The sequence below is a fragment of the Nilaparvata lugens genome, chromosome 3 (genome assembly GCF_014356525.2).
Source record: "Nilaparvata lugens isolate BPH chromosome 3, ASM1435652v1, whole genome shotgun sequence".
NCBI lineage: Eukaryota > Metazoa > Arthropoda > Insecta > Hemiptera > Delphacidae > Nilaparvata > Nilaparvata lugens.
In genome coordinates, this window is record NC_052506.1 from 2,021,898 (window position 1) to 2,041,526 (window position 19,629).

General features: G+C 35.8%; 1 protein-coding gene across 6 annotated transcripts in view; it reads right to left on the reverse strand.

The window, feature by feature from the left end:
* Positions 1-2,367: 2,367 nt before the first annotated feature.
* Positions 2,368-19,629, reverse strand: part of LOC120350161 — a 66,488-nt gene continuing 49,226 nt past the window's right edge. For 2 of the 6 annotated variants that reach the window (XM_039422596.1, XM_039422598.1), the window contains one exon: positions 2,368-4,488. In XM_039422596.1, coding sequence (XP_039278530.1) covers positions 2,378-4,321 — 1,944 coding nt within the window. In that variant the 5' untranslated portion in view covers positions 4,322-4,488 and the 3' untranslated portion in view covers positions 2,368-2,377. Of the gene's footprint in view, positions 4,489-8,906; positions 9,044-13,951; positions 14,083-14,902; positions 15,037-19,618 lie in introns of those variants that run through there. The other 4 variants (XM_039422594.1, XM_039422593.1, XM_039422595.1 and 1 more) reach the window with 4 other exon arrangements.

Here is a 19,629-nt window from a genome sequence, read left to right on the forward strand (position 1 = left end):
GCATAATGCATTTTAAATACAAAGCTAGTTGTTGAAAAATTTCCTACTTCAAAAACCAGCTGACTACTGGTATAATTAGCTTATTGTATTTTATCATGCAATAGGACCCTGGTTGACGTAGAGTACTTGTTATTCGTGTTCTACTGATTTTTTGACACTTGGGCAACTTATAATTACTCCACCCAGAGATCTGTTTAAATCCATTAAAGGTCATTAGGACGCTGGTTGAAATTATCTCAACATTCGTGTCAAACTTGGGCAACTTAAAAGTAGTCTACTTTTACACCCAAAAAGTACGCTTCAAGTATTTTACACCTTCAAGTACTATTACTTATTCATCCAAAAGGTCTGTAGGAAGACCATCAGGGATCTTGCACCATAAATTACTTATGCTTCTCTCAAACTCTCTCTCGCATCTCTCAAACATGTCTCATCCTCTAGCTTGCAGGCCACCACTTTGTCTGACAACAAGTCAATCAATTCTTGTGCACCATCAATTTGTGCATGCTTCGAGAAGTAGTCAACAATCTGCTGTCTCTTGTTGGGCTCGAGGATTTCGTTGTAAAGAGGCATGCCACACTTGTGGAGCATCCTATAGATGAATGGATGCAAGGTGTTTTGCTCAGTGTCAACATAGAACAGAGCCCTGTGCAAGAGGATATGTTCAACGCAATCAAACAATTGAAGTTCATCACACACCTTCACCAGGTCTATGAACCAGTCACAACTGAACAGCTTCCCTAGCTCGATGATACACCTGTCAAAGAACTCAATGAATCTTTGGCTAATTTCTTTCATGAACCTGTTGATGGCATTCATAACTCCAATGTCGTGCCGTTTGGTCTCCATGTAGAACACATCATACAAATGGATGTTGGAGTCTGGTGTTTCCATCAGGGATTTCACCAATCTGGGATAACAACTGAGACTCGTGAAACTGATTTCATCCGTCCTGGGATCAACAAATTCCAACTCACCACTGACTGCATTCAACGCCACTACTCGTTTGAAGTCGTACCTCATTTGGAATACATGTGGAGTCTCATTCCTGGGCACTATGTATGGAGATAGGCTGACACCTGCCGGCAGTTCTGCACTCTCAATGTGGTTGTCACTCAGCTCAATCCAACACACATCTGTCTTCTCAGCAACTCTTGTCAGACATTCCAATTCCGAGTAGCGCAGGTTATTTCTGCTGAGATCAATGAAGGTGATTTTGGTGCTGGGAAGCACAGCTGCTAGTAAATTAACACTCCTTGTCCCCAAGTTGTTACCACATAGATTCAATGAAATTATTCTGGAATTTGTCAAAGTTTGTGTTAGCATGTCAAATTCGTCATCTCCCAGTTTATTGTCACTGAGGTTGAGATACCTTATACTACTACTCAAAAGTGCTGACTTCAAACTGGACAAATGATGATTCTTTATATTTCCCAGCTTCAATGAAATAACTTTCAAATGAGCGAAATTTGCCAGAAAATTCAAATCATCAACAAAATATTGCTGATAACTAAACATAAATTCAGCTATATTACTGTTTTTAAAAAGTTGGAGAAAATTGTCATCCAAGTTACTGCTATTGATCAAACTAAGTTCACTGATATTGATTCCATCAAATGCTCCACTCAATATTTCATAATCTCTCAATGTCAAATATTCTACAATTATCTTCGTGATTTGTGATCCATTACAAACGTTTTTTATCAAATGATCAATCCTATTTCTCTTTTTTGTGACAGTATTTTCAAGAGTGTAACCAGGGAACCTGAACAAATTAATATATTTATCAAGTATATGAAGCTCATCATCTTCTTCAGATACAGACTCATTGGGAGCTACTGATTCCTCAACAGTATACTCATCATCATCTTCGAAGGGTAAAGGATCATTAATCAATATTCCTTCAGTTGCTTCTGGACACCTCGGTGGAGGTTGATCAAAAAAATCATCTAGAAAGACCATGTGAATATCGACTGAATATTTTCTGCTACAACTCACAACTGTTTCACATACTCGATAGGCAGTCTTTCGGGAAAACTTCAAGCCAAAAAGTTCGAGTCCAAGAATCGAGGTGTTCTCCAAGTTTCTAGCTAGATATTCAATGTCATCAGCTGTCAGAGGATTATTGGATACATCAAGATAAGTAAGCTGAGAATCTCTCAAACAATCAGTGATGCACTTCAAACCATGAAATCCTATTTTGTTCCTGGATAGTTTCAATTTTGTAATTTGAGATTGTCTCAAAGCTTCAGCCAAGTGTTGAGCACCTCCACAATCTATCCCATTGTTACTTAATGTGAGATCAACAATTTTTGTAAGATGAAGATGTTGAGCTAGATATTGGATGCCATCATTTCCCAGAGGATTGGAAGACAGATCAATCGATTTGTTTCACACCAATACAGGTGATCTCATTATAAGCCAGATTTAATTTGGAAATTTTAGTCCTTGGGAGAACCTGTGCCAAGTGCTTGATACCATCACAAGATATTCTGTTTTGGGCTAGATCCAACTGAGAAATGTGAGTGTGTTCAAGCACACCACACAGAATTTGCACACCTTTGCAATTCATGTTGTTCTTACTTAGATCGAGTAATTGCACTTTTGAGCCCACCAAACCATGGCACAGATATTCAAGGTCATCATTATTGATGCCAATACAGCTAAGTTCAAGATCTATGATATTTGTTTCCTTGATTTTCCGTGATATATTATATAGAATAACAGAACACAAATTATAACCACTCATATTGATGTTATTGTATTCTGATGAAATTTGAAAACAGTCCTTGAAATGTTTCAAATGATTGGTTTTAGTAGCACAGTACATCAGGTCTAAATCAGATATTTGAGTGTTTTTCAGAACACAAGCTAAATAAAAAGCATTGCAGCAAATAGCATTGCCACTGAGATTGAGATCAGTAATTCTTGTCTCTGGCAGAGCAAACACAAGATTTCTCAGAGTATTGCATGTTAGTGAGTTGAATTGAAGATTCAAGTGAGTGATTCGAGTGTTTTTCAGAGCAGAAGCCAAATACTTGATACCTTCATATCTTAAGTTGTTGTGGCCCAAATCCAAATGAGTTAACTTAGTCTCCATCAGGCTTGAAGCAAACAGCTTTATATGATCACAACTCAGATTGTTGGAGGCCATATTGAGATCCTTAATGTACGAACTTTTCAAAATTGGTAATAGAAAACTTGGTCCATTCTCCACAATTTGCTTACAATGTTCCAAATTGAGTGTGGTTTTCTCAGGATTGTTTCGACATTGATCAAGGTAATGCATATCAATTTCGATTGGGGGACCATCATAGTCATCATAAGAAGACAAAGGATGATCACATATTGGATCAGCCTCCACATCCAACCATTCTATTCCAGAATCTTTGAACGCATTTTCAAGATCCTTCTCATCATCTTCATCTATAAGATTCGCACACAATATCAGTTTTTTCAAATTTGAGCTGTGCAAGTTCTTTGCAAAATGAATGATTGTTGGGCTGCTCAAGCCACACCATCCCAGGTTGAGTGAGATAACTGATGTATCCTTCATCGCTGGTGCCAGATATTTCAAACCAAGACTAAGTGCATCACCTCTGGAACTAGAGGCGTACCCCTCATTATCATCATCTCTGAGAATGAGTTTAGTATAATCTTGAAAAATCTTTTCAACACTTGCATTATCATAGATTTTTCCATTTGATTCTTGTTGACTGTTATCTGTGATCTCTATGTTTTCTGGTGCAATCAACAGTTGTTGGCAACTGTCTGCTGATATTCGACCTGTAACAGACTCAGTCATTGTGACAGCATCAGCTGGTGCAGTCATTGTGACATCAGCTAGTTTAGTCATTGTAGAATCAGCTGGTGCAGTCATTGTGACATCAGCTGATGAAGTCATTGTGACATCAGCTGGTGAAGTCAGCATGGCATCAGCTGGTGCAGTCATTGTGACATCAGCTGGTGCAGTCATTGTGACATCAACTGGTGAAGTCATTGTGATATCAGCTGGTGCAGTCATTGTGGCATCAGCTGGTGCAGTCATTGTGACATCAGCTGGTGCAGTCATTGTTACAACATCAGCTGGTTCAGGGACTACTGATTCACCAATACCTTTTCGCCCATAGGATCTAGAAAATGTATCAATTTCATCTAGCACTTCTCTGGTCATAGGCCCGAGATTTTTTTTCATGATCAGACAATAAAGACGTTTATCCTCTGATGAGGGGGCATTCGATTGTGAAATTTGTGAATCATTCTTTGAAGGAATCTGCAAATATTCCATGATGACTCTGTGATTGCTCACACTGGCATCCATTTTGAAAATAATGATAATTCAGAAAATCAACAATTAACACTCAATAATAATGACTTAACTTACTTAACACTAGACAGTAACATTGAGAATTTATGTTAGAATCCTGTTCCAAGTAGAATACGGGGGGGTTTGGAATCATATGTCGTCCATGCATGCAGCCAATCATCCTGAAAAATGATGTAGAGATTATTGAAAATGGTAGAAATTGAGATACATGGAGATTGGAATTGTAATGAGACTTGTAGCTGAGAATAGTTATAAAGATTGATTTTTCATTCTATTTTTTTAGATTGTTCATTCGATGCTTGTTGACTCGAATCTGCAGAATATGATTTTGCTTTTGCATTGTCAATAGTTACATTTGGTAACCCCTTTATAATGCTGATGTAGCTATGCATTGTTATTTACTAGCCTTAGTTTAGTTGCTTTTTCGAGTCAGTCTGTTGCCAGAGCTCGTAGAGCGTACATCGCTTATAACCATGTATTAGATGTATTAGTATGTTGAAATAAATAATTCTTTTTAAAAAGCCGGTTGGTTATTCCAGTTCCTTAACTGGCGCCCGAACCACCCTCGCGCAGTTTTCCGATGTTGTTCGTTTGACAATATTAGTTTTCCGATTCGTGTCGCGATCGCTTATTTCGACTTTGAAAAGGAACCTATCGGAGGACTAAGTGAGGTGAACCTTCAACTTCAACGGAACTTCTACACGGGATAACCACGCCACCGGACTCCTTTCATCTTGGCAACCACACTGGCAGACTCCTTCCGGAACGCTTTCATCGAACAACCGGAAGTAAATCCAGTTCTTACCATTGCTGCTACTGTAAGTAACGAATGAATTCTTCTACCTCAGCTTCACTTTCTTCTGCTTCAAATCAACTCATCAAGCCCTCCAAATTAGACTCTTCCACTATGGCAACTATCCCCAAACATCTGTTGGACTTTATTCCCAAGTTCGATGGGACACCTGATAAAATTCCCAAATTTCTCAGATCCATTGAAGAACTTTTCAGACTTTACTGTAATGATGCTATCGAAAAAACTCAACGTGACCAGAACCACTGGCTTTTGTATACCGCTGCACTTCACAACTTAGAAGGCACAGCTGATAGCGTAGTTCAAAATAGTGAGTGCTCCAATGTAATCGAACTATTCAACTCATAAAGAAACACTTTTCCGATAAACGTACTGTTCCAGACCTCATAGCAGAGATTGCTATCATGAAAACTTTTCAACATGAACATCCCCTTGACTTTCTTGACAGACTAAACGAAAAACGAACCAGGGTAGTTACTCGCTACAAATTAGACGGTGTATCCGGCGACTTACTCAAAAACCTTCTTGAACAACTTGACATGACACTTGTAAGGACACTTATTCACGGTGTTCATCCAACACTCGGAGCTCATCTCCAAGTCTACAAGCTTAAGAACTGGACGAAGCCCGCGACACCCTTCGCAGTGATTGCAGTATTGTGCTAAATCAATTGAAACTTACGGAATCTGTGTCTGATAATGCAGTTATCAATCCTCATTTCGGCAGCGTAACTTCTTTCAACCGCGATCAGTGTTTCCCCAATTCAGGCAGTATTCACCTCGAAGTTTCCAACAACCCTTCAAGCAAACTTTTGCTCCTTTTAACCAATATAGGTTTCAACACAACCAATTCCAACAACCTCCACAAATCCAATCTCAACAGCCTCAACAGAATCTAGTACCATTTAACGCAAGATTTCAGCAGTCTCAATTTCAAACTGTCCATTTCTAACTCAAATAATTGTAATTCTGGCGTGAATAACGATATTGTTAATACCGATTCCCAACAAATGTATCCAAGATTGCCATGTAACTAATACTTAATTTTTGTACTTGGACTTAATACTATTTTATTTTTGAAGCTGAGGGCAGCTTCACACTTGGGGGGGAGGAGTTACATTTGGTAACCCCATTTATAATGCTGATGTAGCTATGCATTGTTATTTACTAGCCATTAGTTTAGTTGCTTTTTCGAGTCAGTCTGTTGCCAGAGCTCGTAGAGCGTACATCGCTTATAACCATGTATTAGATGTATTAGTATGTTGAAATAAATAATTCTTTTTAAAAAGCCGGTTGGTTATTCCAGTTCCTTAACTAATGATTAACATATTGGATATATTTCGGTGGTATATTCAGACTGAATGGGAATACAATCATATAGGGGGTGACCACTTTAAGAGCCAAACTCCTCTAAATACCATTTTCTTAAATACCCTTAAAAATAGCTTCCTGGTATTTCTAAACCTACCTAAAGCTGTAGATCCACTCATCTCTCACCATCATCATTGTCTGTTTCATTACCCTTGCACAAGCCTAGAGCTCATGTGGGCATCATCCTCAGCAAGAGAATTCTGTGGTAACATCAGGTAGTAATATCATAACCTCTTTATTTTTTCGAAACCTCAAGTATTTGATTAACATTAGTGTTGCTATCCTTGCCTATCATTGAACAAAGCAGATAGCGCTATCATTTTATAGCTCCACACAACGGTTCCAGATCGTTTTTATCAATGTAGAAATATTTGCAATTACCAAAACATTTTATATCAATCATAGGCCCCTATCTGTTGTTAAGTTATTGAAAAAAAAATTTTTTTTTGGAGATTCTAATGTGAGTATTATTTTTAACAGGAATGAACCCAGTTGTTGAAATTACATCAGAGATATACTAGTATGAACTATCTATAGAAGGCAGTGCTAAGGCAGAGAATCGGCAATGCTGTTCTTCTATATTTCTCCACTGCCATTATAATGTGAACTTCATTATAGAGCTGAATTTGACAGTTTAGTTCACAGAACATGAGGTTCCATATTGAAAATACATAATAATTTATTGTGTTTCTATTTAAAAATACATCAGGATGTGAACAATGATGAAAATACTACCTCAGGCTACAAAGACAGCCGAATATCTGATAAAATATGATTTGAATTTTTAAAGCTCAGAATTAACAATAAATCAATGTAATACTGGAGAGTTTCATGGAGAGGTTAGGAACTGGATAGTAGGGAGAGTGATTGGTATCAAAACTAAGGGCCATATGATAACACTACGTTTAATGCTCAACCAAGTTTACTTTTACGTTTATCATAATGCATTTCATAAAGGGTTTAAACGAACAGCTGACATTTCACCGTTTAAACCGATTAACAGCATAGAGGCCAAAAAATACATATATTATATAGAACTGATCCGATTTGAAATAATCAACTGTTAGATATGATTTTATTTATCATAATGTGTTTCATAATGGGGTTTAAACGATCAGCTGACATTTCTCCGTTTAAACCGAGTATCTGCATTCGTGCCAAAAAGTACATATACAGAGTGTTCTGAAAAAAGGACTTGAAATTAACTGTTTATTACTTTTTAAAAATGATCAGTATTATACCAGTATTTTATTCGGCAAGAAAATCCATTCTTCAATGATTCAGGAATAAATTTCATAAATACAAAATTACTAAAAAACTTCTTAAAGAAATAAATATATGGGTTGAACAGAATATTTTTTATAGACTACCTAAATTCTAATAGTTTCATAATTTCGTTACCAGCTCCATTTTGGTTATGTGTTGAATGAGATTTCTTGTTTTTTTTTGTCATTGTACTACCTATTGGATTTTTGTTACTTTTAATTTCTTTATTTATATAATTTAATTTCCTGTATGAACTCACAGCCAGCGCACAAGTTTACTTTGATGGCTGTGCCAAGTATGTGTAAAAATGTATTTCATCTCATTATTTGTATTGTACATTGGCAAATAAAATATTCTTATTCTTATTCTTATTTCTCTACCAATTGAGATTGAATATTTTGTTAATTGATTAGGATTTGTTAAACAACGATTTGGCAACGTTGCGGAGGTAGAAAAGGATATATGCTTTGTCAAATGTTAGCAATATAAAATAGATAGGGCAATTATAACATGAACCTCACTATAGTTTTTGATATAGACTAACTAGTAGTTCTGTGAACAGTAGACCTCACGCAGTATTCTCATCCACAAGTACCTGATTGAAACTATAGACCTTATGGAAATAGAGCAATAGACTGGCTTCTCCACACATCTGGGTGATCACTTGTCAGCTGATTTATGATGAATAATTCTATAGTCTGATTTTTACTCTAATATTGGCGTATGAAGGAGGATCCTTTTTCCTTTTATATTATCCCTGAAATGCAAAATTTCCGAAAACCTTGTATATACGTCAACGCACAATTAAAAAAGGAACACAAGTAAGTTCATGAAAATCTATTACCGCATTTCACCGTAAATGCGCAACATAATGAACATTTAAACATTAAGAGAAAGCCAAACCATTGACTTGAATCTTAGACCTCACTTCGCTCGGTCAATTATTTGTTCTAGAGAATGTGACACTAAAATTCTTCAACAATTTTTCCCCCTGCAATATTTTCATGTTTCTGGCCTAATCACTTTTTTGCGGGTGCTTAAATTCTATCCAATTTGATACGAAATTTCACTATTACAACATTGTGTTATTATTCTTGTAATGCAATAACAGAATTGTGAAACTAATGCTTACCAGTTTTCTGAAGAGGTGCTTTTCCTTTTTCCTTATCCTGCATCACCATATCCTACTTTTTCCACTTTCCATGCAGTTGCCTGGAAAGTGGCTTGCCTGATTGATTAGCTAGCCGATTTAAATTAGCTCAGTGCAACCTGAAACAATTATTTATTGATAAAACAAATAAATTATTCATAGATGAATGGTTTGGAGCTCTCCTTGGCAAAAATTTACGGCGCAAGCGAACTGTGTATCTCAACTATTTTTGGAGATATTGACTCAATTTTTTTTACTGGAAAAAGGACAACAATTTGAAGCTGGAAAGCCCAAATTTTATAAAAGAATTTAAATTTCAACATTGAATATGATAATTTGGAAACACCTAGAATGCAGTCTGTGGTCACTAGGGGAGATAGCTGTATTCAAGTTATTATGGAAGATATCAAAAAATTTTTGTTATTTAATTAAAGAAGGAATAATAATCGAGGTGAAAACTCTATTCTGTCTATTTTGTATTATATTTTTGTGTCTGTAAAGTAAACTTAAAGAGAACAGTTTCTTCAATATCCTAAGAGAATACGACGTAATATGTTTAGTGAAACTTTTGTGTTGGAGAAAGATGCTGGTTATTTCAATTCGTATCTCTCAGATTTTATAGTTGTATGGAATGGGGTGTGAGAGTTTCTCATTACGGCAGAGCTAGTGGGGGTTTATTGTTGGGTTTGAATAAAAACTCTATTTTTAAAATAGTATTAGAGTAGAAAGAGTGAGAGGTAGACCAGTGGCGATTGTCAAGATTTGTGAAAATAAGGATGTTCATTTATACCTGTATTTTAATCCCAATAATTGGCTGACAGATTTTGAACAGCTGTATGATTTCCTATTGGAGAATTCAGATTTAGAAATAGCGTTGATAGGTGATAAGAATGTTAGAATAGGCAATATGCAAGGAATGAGAGTAACTGATTATACTGATTATGATTTAGGAGGATTGTACTTATTAAGAACCTCAAAAGACTTGACTATAAATTCAAGAGGAAGAAAGTATTTAGAAATGTGTGATAATCTGGGTTATATTGTTGTTAATGGGAGAACAGAAGGAGATAAGGAGGGTGAGATGACGTTTGTTGGGGCAAGTGGTGCGTCAGTTAATGATAAAGCAGCCGTGCCATTGAGTCTTACTTGCTATGTTCACAATTTTAGAGTAATACCGTGTGCGTATTCCGATCATATGCCGCGGAGATGAGATAATATGGCACGCGAAGATACAATGTGATTGTCTGCATCTGTTGCCCAAACTAGTATGGTGTGGTATTGAGAATTATAAAAATAGAGTCACTGATATTGTTCAAAGCATGGTTGTAGAAGGCAGTGATAATCGTCAATTATTGGACAGTATAAAAAATTGTATAATAGAGGCGTCAGAAAGTAGTCAGATAAAGGAGCCTGAACAAAAAAATATAAAATTTGAGCAACCATGATTTGACTGGGAATGTTGGAATACGAGAAAATTAGTCATGTCTCTTTTGAAATTCTACAGAAACAACCACTCTGAATATAATGGGATAAATTATCTAGAAGTGAAACGTTCATTCAAAAGTTTATGCGAGAGAAAGCGAAAAGAGTTCAACTGCAGACTAATTGATAATTTAAATTCAGCAAGAGATACAAAAAGCTTCTGGGATGGATTAAATAAGTTTAAAAATAGGAATAAATTTTTCGAATTCTATAAATGCTCAAGATTGGGTGAATACTTTTTCAAATTATGGAATCCTCAATTGATAGTAATCAGTACAGTATGCAGTCCCTATAGTGGAGAACTTAGAGATGGATAGGAATTTTGAATGAGAGAGTTGTTGTTAGTTATAAAGGAAGCTAAAAATAATAAAGCACCAGGAGTGGATCGCATTTCCTATGAATTTTACAAAAATGCTCCGTCGAGTCTAATTGATAAGATTATAATTCTATTTGATAGAATTTTCAACTCGGGTGACGTGCCAGACAGTTTCAAGTTATCGATCGTGTTCCCACTCTACAAGAAAGGAGAGAGAGAAATGTAGAGAGCTATAGAGGTATAAGACTTATGGACGTTATCGCAAAACTGTTTTTGGATGTTTGTTGAAACGAATTGATAAATGGGTCAAGGACAGAAATATTCTCAATGAATATCAGGCCGGATTCAGGAAAGGTTATTCAACTGTCGATAATATTTTCACTCTTTCATCTATTATTCAATTAAAATTGCAGATTAGAAAAAATAAAGTTTACTGTTTCTCCGTCGATTACCAAGCCGCGTTCGACTCTATTGATAGAAGCGCTCTCTTCTACAAGTTATCCTGCCTAGGTTTATCCACAAAAATGAGTAATATACTAAAAGCTTTGAATAGTGAATCAATTGCTAGTGTATGGTGTAAACATGGCCTGACAAAGAGCTTTGCTACAGAGATGGGCTTAAGGCAGGGATGCGTGATCAGACTGTTATTATTCTCAATCTTTTTGAATGATTTAGATGATGCTCTAGAGGGAGGCATACTAGTGGCAAACAAACGAATAAGGGTACTAATGTACGCCGATGATATTGTACTCTTGTCAGACTCTCCTGTTAGCTTACAAAGGATGATAAATAAAAATGAAACAGTATTGCGAGCGGTGGAATCTAACTGTCAACCTGGAAAAATCAAAAATTTTAGTTTTCAGAAACGGTGGAAGAATGGGTAGAAATGAGCGCTGGTTTTTTGGAGGCAATGAAGTGGAACAAGTTAACAGTTATAAATATTTGGGGGTGACATTCACACCAAAAAATGAGCATGGAGCAGCACATGAAGGAGAGGATACAGATTGCAAAATTGAGTTTGAATGTTGGTTGGAACAGAGTGATAAATGACAATAAAATCAATCTTGAAGCTAAATCGGTATTATTTAATGCATGTAGTAGAGCAATAATCTGTTACGCGGCACAAGTGTGGGGGTTTCAGAAATTTGATAGCATTGAGAAACTAAAACGATTGTATATTAAAAGATTGTTCGCTTTGCCAATTAACACACCAAATTACATGTTGTTTCTTGAAACGGATGAAAGGCTGATTTTCGAGTATACATTGAAGCTTCATTTTCAATACATCAATAAAGTTTTGAAAATGGAAATGATAGATTACCAAAGATTATGGCTGTGGAGGTAATAAGGAAGAAATGTTTTTGGTATAAGGCATGGATACAAATGGCAACAGAGTGCAATGTTAATTTGGATTTTTCCGCTCAGAATATGGGTAACTGGAAGAGAGAAATGTTGAAATTGTTGGATGGGGTGAGAGAGAATTTCAGGGAGGATCTTTTGAGAGGTGCAACGGCGGCAAATTTTCATATTCATTACAGAGCACTGAATTGGGTCTAGGATCTGCGAGCTATATAAAGGAGCTGAGTAGCCATGCGCTTATAAAATGGGTGATGAAGGCAAGATGTGGATTGATATATTTGAACTACAAGCCGTGGTTGGAAAATAGAGACATGCGCTGTTCATTATGTAACAGAGGGGATAACGAGGATATTTTCCATTTCCTAGCAGTATGCCCTTCTATCAGAGTGGAGATGTAGATATTTGGGAGCTATTGAGCTTAACCAGGAAGCATCTATTGATTTTTTGAACGGCAAGGATTGGGTAAAGCTGGCATTATTTTGTAGAGATGCTTGGCGCTATAGGTGGCAATTATTCAAGAGTTTAATTACTGAGGTATTTCAATAATTTAATAGTTTGGTTTGATATTAAAATACTAATGAACCCCCATTATTATTGTTGTTATTATTATTATATCATCATTCAATAGTTGTCAATGTTTGTATTGAGGTCAAGTTGGTGCTGTTTCGTTCTCATCTAGATCATTTCCACTCAAAGGTAATAGGCCTATATACTTTTGAAAAAGAAAGAATTAATCCAATTTAATTAAGAAATGGAATAGCGTAACATGGATATTTCCTTCTTACGCATGTTTGGTTAGTGCCATAGTAAGTTGTATATTTTGTAATTTAGTCATTGGGTACTCTTTTCCGACTTTTTTCTACTCAGGTTGTTTAATTTAATTTGTGTATTATCAAGGCGGGGGATTTAGTAGGCTGGACCACATCAAAAACATTCATGTCCGGGGCAGTCTCAAAGTGACACCAATTTCTGAAAAAATAATTGAGGGGAGACTGCGCTGCTACGGTCATGTTAACAGATGCCCGCCTAACCACATGACGAGAAAAGTGCTTGAGATGGAGCCGCAGCCAAGGGGCAGAGGCAGACCCCGCCTCACGTGGAATTTCTCTAGTCCTAAGAATATGGAGAAATTGGACCTGGTAAATGAGACGACCCAAGATCGCAGGATCTGGCGACTGCGTGTTAGGAGAGCCGACCCCAAATAATGGGAAGAGGGCAAGGAAGAAGAAGAAGAAGATTATCAAGAAATTTGATCATTATGTATTATTTGGACTTTATTTTTTTTTTCATTTAAAAAAATGAAAGAAGAAATGGATCACATTAAATTAAATGTCAGAATTCTTCTGTTTTATCCAAAGAGACTCATTTATTTATTTTATTTTGATTTGAAGAATGTGTGTTCATTGATCTTAGTAATTCGGAATTTCCGGCTGACGGTCTTTGACCAAGCCGTATAGTGTAGGCTATGCAATATTTTTAAATGATACTTCTGGTAAAATATTGTTTTTTTTCAATAAATCACTTTTATATCTATATCTATCTATCTACTTGTCAAAGTTCATGAAAATCTATTACCGCATTTCACCGTAAATTCGCAACATAATGAACATTTAAACATTAAGAGAAATGCCAAAACATTGACTTGAATCTTAGACCTCACTTCGCTCGGTCAATTATTTGTTCTAGAGAATGTGACACTAAAATTCTTTAACAATTTTTCCCCCTGTAATATTTTCATGTTTCTGGCCTTATCACTTTTTTGCGGGTGCTTAAATTCTATCCAATTTGATACGAAATTTCACTATTAGGCCTACAACATTGTGTTATTATTCTTGTAATGCAATAACAGAACTGTGAAACTAACGCTTACCAGTTTTCTGAAGAGGTGCTTTTCCTTTTTCCTTATCCTGCATCACCATATCCTACTATTTCCACTTTCCATGCAGTTCCTAAGGCTTGCCTGATTGATTAGTTAGCCGATTTAAATTAGCTCAGTGCAACCTGAAACAATTATTTATTGATAAAACAAATGAATTATTCATATATAGATAGATAGATATATTTCTCGATCCATTAAACATCTATAGATGCATAAGATCACGTCAAAATATTAAAACACATACATAATAGAGTACTAGTCAAATTATTATGCCTTTATGGTTTCAATGGTTTTTATAGCATTACAGGTCTATGCTGGATTGGAGCTCTCCTTGGCAAAAATTTACGGCGCAAGCGAACTGTGTATCTCAACTATTTTCGGAGATATTGACTCAATTTTTTTACTGGAAAAAGGACAACAATTTGAAGCTGGAAAGCCCAAATTTTATAAAAGAATTTAAATTTCAACATTGAATATGATAATTTGGAAACACCTAGAATGCAGTCTGTGGTCACTAGGGGAGATAGCTGTATTCAAGTTATTATTGAAGATATCAAATAAATTTTTGTTATTTAATTAAAGAAAAAGGAATAATAATCGAGGTGAAAACTCTATTCTGTCTATTTTGTATTATAATGTTTGTGGTCTGAAAAGTAAACTTAAAGAGAACAGTTTTTCTTCTCACTCCTAAGAGAATACGACGTAATATGTTTAGTGAAACTTTTGTGTTGGAGAAGATGCTGGTTATTTTAATTCGTATCTCTCAGATTTTATAGTTTATGGAATTGGGGTGTGAGAGTTTCTCATTACGCCGAGCTAGTGGGGGTTTATTGTGGGTTTGAATAAAAACTCTATTTTTAAAGATAGTATTAGAGTAGAAAGAGTGAGAGGTAGACCAGGGGCGATTGTCAAGATTTGTGAAAAAGGATGTTCATTTATTACATGTATATATTAATCCCAATAATTGGCAGACAGATTTTGAACAGCTGTATGATTTCCTATTGGAGAATTCAGATTTTAAAATAGCGTTGATAGGTGATAAGAATGTTAGAATAGGCAATATGCAGGAATGAGAGTAACTGATTATACTGATTATGATTTAGGAGGATTGTACTTATTAAGAACCTCAAAAGACTTGACTATAAATTCAAGAGGAAGAAAGTATTTAGAAATGTGTGATAATCTGGGTTATATTGTTGTTAATGGGAGAACAGAAGGAGATAAGGAGGGTGAGATGACGTTTGTTGGGCAAGTGGTGCGTCAGTTAATGATAAAGCAGCCGTGCCATTGAGTCTTACTTGCTATGTTCACAATTTAGAGTAATACCGTGTGCGTATTCCGATCATATGCCGCGGAGATAAGATAATATGGCACGCGAAGATACAATGTGATTGTCTGTCTCTGTTGCCCAAACTAGTATGGTGTGGTATTGAGAATTATAAAAATAGAGTCCTGATATTGTTCAAAGCATGGTTGTAGAAGGCAGTGATAATCGTCAATTATTGGACAGTATAAAAAATTGTATAATAGAGCGTCAGGAAGTAGTCAGATAAAGGAGCCTGGACAAAAAAATATAATTTTGAGCAACCATGGTTTGACTGGAATGTTGGAATAGGAGAAATTAGTCATGTCTCTTTTGAAATTCTACAGAAACAACCACTCTGAATATAATAGGATAAATTATCTAGAAGTGAAACGTTCATTCAAAGTTTATGCGAGAGAAGCGAAAAGAGTTCAACTGCAGACTTATGATAATTTAAATTCAGCAAGAGATACAAAAAGCTTCTGGGATGGATTAAATAAGTTTAAAAATAGGAATAAATTTGTTTCGAATTCTATAAGCTCAAGATTGGGTGAATTACTTTTTCAAATTATGGAATCCTCAATTGATAAGTAATCCAGTACAGTATGCAGTCCCTATAGTGGAGAACTTAGAGATGGATAGGAATTTGAAATGAGAGAGTTGTTGTTAGTTATAAAGGAAGCTAAAAATAATAAAGCACCAGGAGTGGATCGCATTTCCTATGAATTTTACAAAAATGCTCCGTCGAGTCTAATTGATAAGATTATAATTCTATTGATAGAATTTTCAACTCGGGTGACGTGCCAGACAGTTTCAAGTTATCGATCGTGTTTCCCACTCTACAAGAAAGGAGAGAGAGAAATGTAGAGAGCTATAGAGGTATAAGACTTATGGACGTTATCGCAAAACTGTTTTGTGGATGTTTGTTGAAACGAATTGATAAATGGGTCAAGGACAGAATATTCTCAATGAATATCAGGCCGGCTTCAGAAAAGGTATCAACGGTCGATAAATTTTCACTCTTTCATCTATTATTCAATTAAATTGCGATTAGAAAAAATAAAGTTTACAGTTTCTTCGTCGATTACCGAGCCGCGTCACTACTTCGTAACGAAGCCTGCATTCGTTTGACGTCGCACTAGGCTTACACCAATAAAATTTGTTGATTTCAGCTGATCTATATCAGCTAGTGTTTTTATTGGTGTAGGAGCCTACCTGTGCTGACGTCACACGAATGCACTATAGCTTTGTTTACGGAGGTATTGGCCGCGTTCGACTCTATTGATAGAAGCACTCTCTTCTACAAGTTATCCTGCCTAGGTTTATCCACAAAAATGATTAATATACTAAAAGCTTTGAATAGTGAAACAATTGCTAGTGTATGGTGTAAAGATGGCCTGACAAAGAGCTTTGCTACAGAGATGGGCTTAAGGCAGGGATGCGTGATCAGCCCGTTATTATTCTCAATCTTTTTGAATGATTTAGATGATGCTCTAGAGGGAGGCATACTAGTGGCACAAACGAATAAGGGTACTAATGTACGCCGATGATATTGTACTCTTGTCAGACTCTCCTGTTAGCTTACAAAGGATGATAAATAATATGAAACAGTATTGCGAGCAGTGGAATCTAACTGTCAACCTGGAAAAATCAAAAATTTTAGTTTTCAGAAACGGTGGAAGAATGGGTAAAATGAGCGCTGGTTTTTTGGAGGCAATGAAGTGGAACAAGTTAACAGTTATAATATTGGGGTGACATTCACACCAAAAATGAGCATGGAGCAGCACATGAAGGAGAGGATACAGATTGCAAAATTGAGTTTGAATGTTGGTTGGAACAGAGTGATAAATGACATAAAATCAATCTTGAAGCTAAATCGGTATTATTTAATGCATGTAGTAGAGCAATAATCTGTTACGCGGCACAAGTGTGGGGGTTTCAGAAATTTGATAGCATTGAGAAACTAAACGATTGTATATTAAAAGATTGTTCGCTTTGCCAATAACACACCAAATTACATGTTGTTTCTTGAAACGGATGAAAGGCTGATTTTCGAGTATACATGAAGCTTCATTTTCAATACATCATAAAGTTTTGAAAATGGAAAATGATAGATTACCAAAGATTATGGCTGTGGAGGTAATAAGGAAGAAATGTTTTTGGTACAAGGCATGGATACAAATGGCAACAGAGTGCAATGTTAATTTGGATTTTTCCGCTCAGAATATGGGTAACTGGAAGAGAGAAATGTTGAAATTGTTGGATGGGGTGAGAGAGAATTTCAGGGAGGATCTTTTGAGAGGTGCAACGGCGGCAAATTTTCATATTCATTACAGAGCACTGAAATTGGGTCTAGGATCTGCGAGCTATATAAAGGAGCTGAGTAGTCATGCGCTTATAAAATGGGTGATGAAGGCAAGATGTGGATTGATATATTTGAACTACAAGCCGTGGTTGGAAAATAGAGACATGCGCTGTTCATTATGTAACAGAGGGGATAACGAGGATATTTTCCATTTCCTAGCAGTATGCCCCATTCTATCAGAGTGGAGATGTAGATATTTGGGAGCTATTGAGCTTAACCAGGAAGCATCTATTGATTTTTTGAACGGCAAGGATTGGGTAAAGCTGGCATTATTTTGTAGAGATGCTTGGCGCTATAGGTGGCAATTAATTCGAGAGTTTAATTACTGAGGCATTTCAATAATTTAATAGTTTGGTTTGATATTAAAATACTAATGAACCCCCATTATTATTGTTGTTATTATTATTATACATCATCTCAATAGTTGTCAATGTTTGTAATTGAGGCCAAGTTGGTGCTGTTTCGTTCTCATCTAGATCATTTCCACTCAAAGGTAAAAGGCCTATATACTTTTGAAAAAGAAAGAATTAATCCAATTTAATTTAAGAAATGAAATAGCGTAACATGGATATTTCCTTCTCACGCATGTTTGGTTAGTGCCATAGTAAGTTGTATATTTTGTAATTTTGTCATTGGGTACTCTTTTCCGACTTTTTTCTACTCAGGTTGTTTAATTTAATTCGTGTATTATCAAGAAATTTGATCATTATGTATTATTTGGACTATATATTTTTTTCATTTTAAAAAATGAAGAAAGAATTGGATCACATTAAAATATAAAAGTCAGAATGCTTCTGTTTTATCCAAAAGACTCATTTATTTATTTATTTTATTTGAAGATGTGTGTTCATTTTTTTTACAAGTTATAAACCTTTTTCAATAGCATACTTATAAACAATGATCGGAAACATACGCAGCTGCTCCACTTTTTCACCAAACCAACCACAACTCTTCTTCTATTGGAGGACGATAGGGATAATAGCATAATAATCATCGTGTGGATGAGCTATCATAGTAATTATTCTTCCCTCTCCAGATATATCCATACCAAGTCGTAATAATCGTCATAATCATCATTATATCCGTAACACTCAACGCAATGGCTTCACAATTTCTGGTGCCTTTGATAGTTTTCTGATAACTGCAACTCCTTTGCCTCCTCCATGAGCATAGAATGATTGTAACCTTTGCATTCACCAGTCATAATTCTTGTAGGCTGAAATTCTCTATTTCCGTCTTCATGATTGTAGACTGAAGCACTATTATTCCACTTCCACCCGGATGATTGTAAGGGAAACTCCTTTGTCTACTCCAGAAGCATAGTCCTTGTGTTGTTCATCGCATCCACCATCATAAGTGTATGGCGCCATATTACCCTTTTTGCTCTGATATTTACAATTAGAAGGTGCCATACCACCTCCCATGTTCGTACTAGTCCCATTCTGAGAAGGACCATAGAATTCTGATTTCTTTGGAACATTTATATAAATATTTGAATTATTCTCAAGGGAGATCAACTTTACTTTAAGCATTTATCTTAGTAATTCGGAATTTCCGGCTGACGGTCTTTGACCAAGCCGTATAGTGTATGCAATATTTTTAAATGATACTTCTGGTAAAATACCGTATTGTTTTTTTCACAATAAAGCACTTTTATATCTATATCTATCTATCTACTTGTCAAAGTTCATGAAAATCTATTACCGCATTTCACCGTAAATGCGCAACATAATGAACATTTAAACAAACATTAAGAGAAATGCCAAACCATTGACTTGAATCTTAGACCTCACTTCGCTCGGTCAATTCTAGAGAATGTGACACTAAAATTCTTTAACAATTTTTCCCCTTGCAATATTTTCATGTTTCTGGCCTTATCACTTTTTTGCGGGTGCTTAAATTCTATCCAATTTGATACGAAATTCCACTATTACAACATTGTGTTATTATTCTTGTAATGCAATAACAGAACTGTGAAACTAATGCTTACCAGTTTTCTGA